General features: G+C 51.6%; 1 protein-coding gene across 1 annotated transcript in view; it reads right to left on the reverse strand.

Moving 5' to 3' along the window:
• SLC39A11 (solute carrier family 39, member 11) overlaps nucleotides 1–9,915 on the reverse strand; it is an 85,573-nt gene that overhangs the window by 21,188 nt on the left and 54,470 nt on the right. The window contains exon 6 of the mRNA XM_010002712.1: nucleotides 2,605–2,674. Within this exon, the coding sequence (XP_010001014.1) occupies nucleotides 2,605–2,674 (70 nt within the window). The remainder of the gene's footprint in view (nucleotides 1–2,604; nucleotides 2,675–9,915) is intronic.

Here is a 9,915-nt window from a genome sequence, read left to right on the forward strand (position 1 = left end):
CCAGCCCCCCCTGCAGCACAACCAGCCCTGCTGTGCCTCAGAGCCCCCAGACAGCCCTTGCCAGGGCTGAGCTCTGCACCAGCACAGCCCCAGGGGCACGGCCAGGGCCCCTCCACATCCCCTCCTGCCACGGGCAGCACCCAGGAACCTTCCAACTGCTGGCAGGAAGTGCTCAGCCTAGGAAAAGCCCCCTGGGATGCCTGTAAAGTTGGGAACGGGGCACTAACCCTCATCCAAACTAAGCTGGAGAGCATCACAGTGCCATGTGAAAAGGGAAAAGCACTTGGGGCTGTGACAGAGGGCAGGGGCAGGGACCAGCACCCCCCTGAGCTGCTCTGGTGCACAGGGGCTCACCCTTGAGCTTGATCAAAGCAAACCAGGCTAAAGCAGCCCCTGGCTGCTTGCAGTGGTTTGCAGAAGAGCTGGTGATCTCCCCTTCTTGCAAATAAGCAAACATGCTGCTTATTTGCAAAGCCCCTGGCTCCAAAAGCAGCCCTGCAGGACACAGCCCAGCCATGGCTCACCAGGGCCCTGCAAGGAGCTGGAATGAACTCAGCCTTCTGCCAAGCCTTCACCCCTCTGGGAGCAATGCAACCAGGCAGGTCCTCAAGGTCAGTGCCAGGTCAGGGCAAGTCACAGCCAATCCTGGGAACATCTCCCAGCCACCACAAGCATCCTCAGGCACCTGCATCTCCACCGAGCACCTCAGAGTGTCCATAAACACTTTTGCACGACCCCAGGTTCGAAGGAACAAGCCTTCTGGAGAGGCAGCTCAGCCCAGCTTGGTGCTAATGTGGTTAGTCACACCCAGGGGGGAGCAGAAGGGAGGAGGTAAACCGAGTCATGCAGCCATTTCATTAAAAATCTCTTTCAAACTAATGGACACGAGGGGGATCACGACTCTCGTGTCCCCAAAGAGCTGAGCAATTTCCCCTTTGGATGTGTCAAAATATTTACCTCTATTTCTCACATTAGCTCACATCAAGTGTAATTCCACTGCTATTTTTTAAGCCTACATAACACAAATGAGCCACCTACTATCTTACTCTTGGATATTTCCAAATGGCTTCACAGAGGAGCAGCTACTCCAAGTGCTTCCTGGGCTGCCCGCAGATGACAGTGACAGACAGATTGATGGCAATGAAGTTATTTTGTCTCCTTTTGAAGCTGACTACATTTGCATTGGTATTTTCATGGTACTGACTCCACCTTTCATCTAACATGATTAATGCTGTTGTAAATACAGAGAAAGAACCAGCTGCTTCTGGCTTCTTAGCTTTTACTGAGCAGCTGATGAAAAAAAATGTCCTTTTGTTCAAGCATCCCTAGAGCCTCTACAGAAGACCCTTTTATTTCAAAAGGTTAGAGAAAATCCTTGTCAAGAGCTTTTCTTGCTACAGATCTGGATGATATCTGCTGTGATGGAAGCACCAGGGGCAGCAGTGCCAGCCTGTGACATCAGGATGGGTCCCCAGCAGCAGCAACAGGGTATTAGGTACAACACGTTTTGCTTGTGTCTTTGCAGGGTCCTCATGAGCAGAGCTTGTGCCTGGGCAGAGAAGGGGCTGGACAACCTGAAGGGCTCCAAACCCAGCCCCAGGGCCCCACAAGAATCATCTGGCAGGAACAAGGAGGCTGAGACATCATGGCACTTGCCCCCACGAGCCTTAAGGGCTGGGCAGGTTATTCACAGACTGAACACCCTGAGTGTCCCCAGTCCACTGCAATTACAGCAGGGGTCTGGCAAACAAAGGGCCAAGGGGCCAGGCTGTCCCACCAGGCTTGGGTGTAAAATTAAAACAGAAGAAGAAAACCATTTGGTAAAGGCACACAGAGGAGCCTGGGCAGGAGGGTGGTTTTTGCAAGCCAGGTGCTGAGAGGTGCCAGCAGCTCATGCAGAGCCTCAGCAGCTCCTCTGGATCTCCTTCCCACTAGACTTCTGCCTTTCTCTCATTTCTTTAGCAACATTCCCAGTCTACCCAGTTTCAACTCTGCCAGGGGCAGCTGGGTGTGGGGAAGCAGCAGGACTCACCCTGCATGCCAAAATCTTGGTCTGAAAATGCACTCAAAGCCTAAAATTGCCCCTGTGGGGTTTGGAGGAGCTGAATTAACCTCCCCCCATGTTCACACCAGTGCTGGAGAGAAGCACAGAATGCTCTGCATGGGGTAACACTGGTGCTGCCAAAAGCAGCCGGGTAAGCGCGGCGGCTGGTGAGGCTGGGGCAGGGATGCTGGGGGAACTGAGGGGCTTTACTGCCACCAGTTACAAATCTAGTGGCCCTGCTTGGCAGGAATGGAAAACAAAGCCAGCACACACTTTCCAACAGCTCCAGCAGCTGCTCCTGCCCATTTAGGATGCTGCTTTTGTGGAAAACCTCAGCATTTTTCTGTCACGTCTGACAAGCACAAGCACTAGGAACAGGCAACAGCACCAGGAATTGCTTCTGCTCCTGCCACCCACACCTGTGCTTCCAGGTGAGTTTCAGCCAATGCATCTCGGTAGCGATGTGGGACAGGCAGACAGACAGACAGACAGACAACCTCCAGGAGGCAAAGGCACAGCAAACCTGACACGTGCAGAGCAGAAGGTGGGTCCTGCCTTACCTGGCGCTTTGGAAGGTCGCAGAGGCTGATTTCCCAATAGCTCCAAATCCAACTCCCACTGCCAGACCCTCTGAAACAGAAAGGAAAAGAACAGTAAGGACAAACCCTAAACCAGCCCTGAGCCTGTCTCTCCTCCTGTGCTTCAAGGGAGCAAAGACTGGCCTGAGCAGGACAGGAGGACTCCAGGCCAGGTCACAGAATCACTCTAGTAGCAAAAGACATTTAAGAGCCCTGAGTCCAGATTGTCACTCTGCTTATTTTAATCTAAATGCATTTAATCTTAGCTCAAAGTGGGGTACTTCCACACTAGGAACCCAAACCAGCAGTTCCTCAGGAAACCAACGTGGTCTCTGTATTTATGAGGAAAAGATGCCAACCCCCCCTGGCTGAAATGCTGTTTCCATAAGGAACAGAGCAGTGCAAAACACCAACCTCTGTTCAAAAGGATTCCAGCCTGGCAAACCCCTCTGCAGGGAGCTGCCTCCACGAGGGGCAGCTGAACTGGTGCCACAGGGGGTTGCAAAAGAACCAAACACTAATTTCTCCCATTAATTCCCTGGGAGCTGGGAACCCAGGGTCCCAGAAATGCCACCTTCCCACTTTCCAGTCTCCCCATTAGCAAATACCAGCACAACACCCTTACAGTCTCCAAAGCAGAGGGAAACCCAAACTCCACGAGGACATTTCCCACTTTGCAGATTATTTTATATTACAGTTAACCCCATATTTTCAGATTACATTTAATCCCATAAACCCCAAGGAAAAACAGCCAGGAGAGCAGTGGGTACAGGAGACCTGCAATCCACCACAGCCTCCTCTGTGGAGCTCCTCAGGGATAACTGCTCCATCCTTCCCTCTTCCCTCCTTCCCTTTCTCAGACTTTTCTTGTCCTCCCACCCCTGGCACCTCTTCTTCTTTCCTCTCAGAAAAAAATAATCAAAAAATCTTATTTTCAGAAAGCATCAAACCACTGCCACTGGTTTCTTGGGCTTGGTTTTTTTTCCCAAATGCCTGTTTTTGTTTTTGCAGCCTCTCTGCTGTCACTCTCCTCCCAGCAAGGCAAGGTGGGGAAAACCATTCAAAGAACAAAAGCCAACCCGTTTGTGTGGCTGCCTGGGCTTCCCAGCCTTCAAAGGAGGCAATTCCCCTCTCGAGCCATTGAGGACTCTTCAGATGAGCATTCCAACAGGTTGGAAATGTCACTGAGAGTGTTTACCTGTCTACTGGAGGATAAGGGCTCCAAAGAAGAGGACTGTGCATGTGTTTGTGGTCTTCTGAATTTCCAGTTGCCTTGGAAACAGACCATAGAAAGCAGCACTAACTGGGATAATCACAGGATTTGCATCCTCCAGTCCAGGCTGAGTATGGGGAACAGAAACACTGGACAACTCTGAGCCTTGATCCAAGGCTCAGGAGGGGAAAGGGAAAGAAACAGCAGCCATCAGCCCTACGTATGGGGTCATGGGGCAACAAGGCTCCAAATTGTCCCTAAAATGTAATGACTGGGTGATAACTCCAGCTACTGAACCAGCCAGAGGAACCCATGTGGCCCCGAGCAGCCTGGTCTGGTGGGAGGTGTCCCTGCCCACGCAGGGGCTTGGGACTGGATGGGCTTTAAGGTCCCTTCCCACCCAAACCATTCCATGATTCCATGAAATGGGTCTGGCACTGCTCTTCCAAAATACTTATTTTTCAGTGAGGCTTGTCCAGAGAGCAAAATGCAAAGGAGAGAAAGGCTCCTTGGTGCGAATCACGAGAACAGCTTTGACAGGGGAAACCACAGCAACTTCCTGCTGCAAAGCAAGTCCCACGGAGCCAGAACCTCAGCAGCACAATTAATGGAACTACAAATTACAGATACATGGCAAGAAATCATGGGAAACCAACAATCAACAGATGGTGCGTAGTGAACTGCTTTTTGGGAGGGAGAAGCAGCTGATGGTGGAAGCTGCAGCACAGTGGAGACCTCCCCAGCATGGAGAGGAGGAGGGGACACAGCAGCCTTCAGCCATGGGCTTGGCCAGGTCCCCACTGCCCAGGAGAGGACACAAGAGATGGGGCAGGACAAGTATGGCCACCAATCAGCCAAGGGCCTGGTGACCCCAGAGCATCCAACAGGAGCTCACACCCAAGCAAGTTTGGTGTCACACAAGATCCAGAAGTAGCAGGGACCCCAGCACATCCCACGGTCACTGCTGGGGCTCAGGAAGCCTTAAATTACATCTAGCAGATATTGTGTGATGCACTCAGCCCTTTGCTGAGGTTTGTTTCAACCATTTCATTTTGAAAAGCCTGCCAAGATGGCACAATAACTTCACCACTTCAATCCCATCTTCAGAGAAGAGGTCAGACCTCAAAACACCCGGGTCTTGCAGGTAAGGAAGCAGACACACGGAGAGTGAAATGGAAAACAAAGCCCTTGCTGCCAGTTTGCCCACAGTCCAGGCTCCCAGCCAGCTCAGCCCTCCAGCAGCCCCTCTCTCAGGTATTCCAAACATACTCAAATTATAAACAGACCAAGTGGCTTCTTCAGGTGGGAAAAGACACAAGAAGGGAAAGGTCCATGTTTCTATGTCAACCACTTACAGAAACACGGCACTGAAGGCTCCACAAATGGAAGACCAGGACATCAGGTCACTGCAGATGGGTATGGGAGAGCAGGTCCCCTTACCCACTGCAGCCTCAGGCAGCAGCTTGGAAAATAACAATCCTGTGTGATTCCTGGTTCTTGGCACCATCGTGAGCAAAGAGAAGCACAGTCCTGGGCACCCTGAAGGATCTGTGGTGGGCACCACTCTGCAGAGGGGAAGGCAAAAACCCCACAGCTTGGGACATGAAAGAGGGTGGAAGGCAGGCATACATGTCCCACAGAAAGCCTCTCCATGACAGAGGGGTTTTCCCAAGGATTCCCATGGCTGAAGCAGTTGCCAGCCCCTCTTGCAAGCAGGGATGGAGCTGGAAGAGCAGGAGGGTCCACACAACCCTGCCAGGCTCACGTGGCGAAGGCACCAGGCAGGGCTGCTCACGGGCACCTCTTTGCAGAGTTGCAGAACAAAGAAAGAAAAACATGACCAAGCTCAGCCAGAAAATGCTTATATTTAACCTAAACAAAGGGATTTTGCTTCTCTTGGGCTTCCTGGGCTTTACAACTCAAGACACTTTACCCTGATAAGGCATTATCCAGGGATCAGCCTAATCCTGCCCTAACTGAGGGATCAGCCACAAACCTCAGCCAGCAGAGCCCCTGGAAAAGGCACGTTTTCCTCTCAGCTTATTTTCCAAGAAAAGAAAAGGGGAAAAAAAAAGCTTCAAAACCTCTAACTGGAAGGCAGTAGCTGTGCTGGGGGGGGACACTGCAGAGACTCCTGGTAACGCCCGGCGGCCAAAGGAGCAAGAGGAGCTCAGAGCCACATCCAGGCACCATGGGCAGGCAGAAGGTGACAGCATGGGAGGACACAATGACCACAGGACAGAGCAGCCAAGGAGAAACGTACCCAGCACATGAAAAGCTGTCAAGGAGCAAAGTGAAGACCATGGTGCTCCCAGAGCTCCTTCAACACCTTCACGCTTGGCCTGAGGTTCCCAGCTCCACCAAGCCTGCCCCTCAGCGTTCAAGCACGGGTGAGCAGAGGGAGCTCAGATGTGTGTGGCATGTTCCTGCAGCTCTGGGCTTATTTTAACTTTAATTTCACTTCAGTGCCCCATCAGCAGAGCTGCAGAACAGCACAAGATGTTCCATCTCAGTGAGCCAGCAGGACAGTGACAATGTTCCTGTCTGCTCTAATCCACAGGAGCACAGGAATTGGCTGGGATGGGCTTTGAGATGAGGCCCAGCATTGATCTCCTTCCCCTCAGTGTGGAAAGCTCTGCAGGCTCCCACTCCATGCCAGGATGTTCCTGGGGAGGCCAAAGCTCTTCAACAACAAGGGAACTGCGTTGGCTCCTGAGATGATGCATCACTGTGGTGCTAAGAGGGTGTCTTGCCTTTGGACTAGCCCAAAAAACTGTGTCTAGCACTGCACTTTTCAGGGAACTCTTCTCCTTGGAGCAGGGTGCTGGCTTTGAGGCAGCCCACAGTAGACATGGGACAGTCTTGGGACACCCAAATGCAGCTCTGCCAGTTTCTGCCCAGCCCTGCTACCAAAGACCTGGATGAGGATAATGGACAAAATACACGAAGAAATGAAAAAGGAGATGTTTACTGAAGAGATGCTTCTACTTTGAAAGCAGAAGGCTCAGCTGCTCACAAGGGCTGCCCTGGCCAGCCCAGACTCGCTGCTCAGGTACACATGGTTGGTGCTGCAGGTGTTTGATCAAAGGGGATAAAATCCCCCAAATACACAGAGGTTGGGAAACTGGGAGGGATTGAACTCCCATGGGAAGCTACTTCTCCCTCCCCAGTCTGAAATCTGCTTTTGCCCACTTTGCCAGATCTGAAATCACCTTCTACCCCTGCCCACAGCACTGGATGCTGATCCTTTGGTCTCATCCCTCCAAAACCTGTTTTCCAAGAAGCTCCAGCCCCGCCTGGAGTGCCCAGCCATGCCCAGTGGCTGCTTCCACACCAACACAGCAGCCCCCAACTGCAAATACCAAACAAGCTCAAGTTCAAAGGATCAACCTAAAAGCTGAACTGGCTGACTCCAACCCATCAAACCTCTCCCTTATCACCCACCTCCCGGGTTCACCAGAGCTTGTCAAGCAGAAAGAAGCGGGTGAAATTCAGCAGGCTGCAATTTGAAATCCTATTCAGGGCAGCTTATGCAGCTGGGATCACAGCCCCCCAGCCTGCTCTGCATCTCCATCAGCAGCTGGAAAACCCTCCTGTAAACCCAGTGTCAATGTCTCCTGGGGCTCATTGAGCTCCTGCCCTCGTCAGCTGGGCATGAAATGAGCTTCACGAGAAGCCACTCGTAACCCTCAGGAGAAGGGCTGTTCACTGAAACAACTGAAAATAAAAGCCCTTCAGATTCCCTAGAAATCCAAAAGAGTCAATAGCCAGCATTGCTTACGGGGCCTTGATAAATTACAGCAGCAAGTAAATTAACTCCAGTTGTTATGTTACTCTTTCATGCCATAAAGAACAGGAAAACGAGCCCAGGCTGTGGGTGGAGAACAATATCCTACAGGAACAGTAAAAAACACAACCCAAACCACTGAACAAAACTCACTTTTATCTCCAAACCAATTTGTCATCCTTTAGGAAGGACTTAAGGAAAAAAGGCAGTGACATGGCAGCACCCTGGAGCTGGTGCCTCATCCTGACGGGGCAGCTCCCAGCTCCCCCAGGCTGAGCAGAGGCAGAACTTTGGGCTTGCAGGGAGGACAAAGCTTAGGGGAAAAGAAGTTTGTGAAGAAGTTCTACCTAGAACAGAAATACTGCAGCTCTGCCTGCTGGGGACACGGGATTTCATGATTACATGGGGCAGGTAAGGAGACCACAGCTCAGCAGAGGCCTGTGCCTGCAGAGCTTGGAAGGAAAGGGAAAGAATGATGGATTTAGCAGCAGGGAAGAGTCTGTGATGCTGAGATATCCTCTGCAGGAGCCAACACAGACCTGACACGACACAGGACCATGGGCACCAACACAGATGCTGGGCTGGAGACACACTCAGCAGGTTCACTGCAAAACCATCCCCTAATTAAGTGAAACAGTTGCTGCTGGGCTCACAAACAGCTGCCCAAGTCCTTCTCCTTGGTTTACCAAGTGCTACAACAGCCTAGGACCTTAGGACCAGCCCCTCAAGCCCAGCAGCAGCATTAATGGAGCCATGAGTGACATTATCTCCTCCCATGGGGATTTCAGAAGCTAATTCTCCTGGGTCAGCAAAGGAACCTGCTCCCTTTAGGAAGGTGCTACAGGTACCAACATGCCATCAATTATTCATCCTGCTCTTTGAAGAAGTTTCCTAGTGGAAAATTAATCTTGCTATAATGAGGTTTGTATATCCATGGGAGTTTCAGCATGTCCCTGTTGCCACTATTCAAACTTTAAGGTTTTTAACCCCCATTTCCCTCTAAGCAACATAATTTTACCATTACTGCATAAGAAAGTGCAGAGATTACCAGTCTTCAGTGATTTTCATGTTTCTAGGTATCCACCATGACAAGACAAACAAGCAGAAAATTAAAGCTATTTTAGAAAGACCATTTCCCCCCATTTTTCAGCTTGACCAAACCAGAAAGTGGTATAACTCACTTTGCATGAGAGGGAGTTTGGCTCCAGTTCAGCTCACCCAGGTGGGAGGCAGCTGCTCAGGCAGGAGACAACCATGATGTCCTTGTCCTCTAAACATGCAGGTGAAGAGGATCCAGGGAGCAGCAACAGATCATGGCATGGATGGAGCAAAGGTGCAGGAGTCCCCCGAGCATCCCACTGTCACAAATCATGATTAAGCAGTGACAGTGTGTGACCTGGTGGCAGCCCCTCAGCCACAAGCTGCCCGTGGAGATCCCAAGGCCAACAGGAGCTGTGACAAAGTCACACTGGCCAAGCAGGATTTCAACACCTTTGCTGCCTTCTCTGCAGCCAGCTAATGAGGCCAGATCCTAATTATTACCCTAACCAAAAATCCTTCCAGCAGAACACAAAGACAGAATTGCAATGATGAATTTGCAGTTTGCAGTGGCATGTAGTACTATTTGTGGGATGACTTACTCATCCCCTCTCCAACAAACACGAGCTTTTGTCTGAGGAACGTATGGTAGGACAGGGAAGCAGCCAGGTCCCAATTTCCCTGTGGATTCACAGCCCACACATCCTGACCCTGCCAACAGGGAAAACAAAACCCCAGGCACCAGCTGGATTAATCTGCTCAGACAAAGCAGTCCCAGGCACTCATGACTCTCAGGACTGTCTGCAGCCACAGGCAGCATCAAGGAGCCCCCACGGATGCTGCCCCTCCCAGGCACCGGCTGTGAAAAAAGCAGTAGGAGAAATAAACCCATTTCCGTGCTATTTTACACTGTAATGCCCTGGAGGGAGCAGGGAACTAAGAGGTGGGAGCGTGGCAGGGACCAGGGTGCAGGGCTGGCAGCCCCAGCATGGCCAGCACCATCAGCCCCACAGAGCTGCCCAGGGAACCCCACGGTCAGGGGGGGAAACCCCCTGTAGGGGGTAAAACCTGAGAAAGGTTTGTGGGGGCAGTGGCAGCAGGAAAGCACAGCAGAGCCAGGCAGCTTGAAAATGGAGAGAAACTGCCTTTCTGGGTGGGGAATTGCAGGCAAGCCACACAGACCTGCCCCAGCATCATGGGCTAGCTGGGCTCTTCCCTGCCCCTCCAGGAACAGCTCTACAAATGACTCAGGAGT

The sequence above is a fragment of the Chaetura pelagica genome, unplaced genomic scaffold (assembly GCF_000747805.2).
Source record: "Chaetura pelagica isolate M959 unplaced genomic scaffold, ChaPel_1.0 scaffold47, whole genome shotgun sequence".
Lineage (NCBI taxonomy): Eukaryota > Metazoa > Chordata > Aves > Apodiformes > Apodidae > Chaetura > Chaetura pelagica.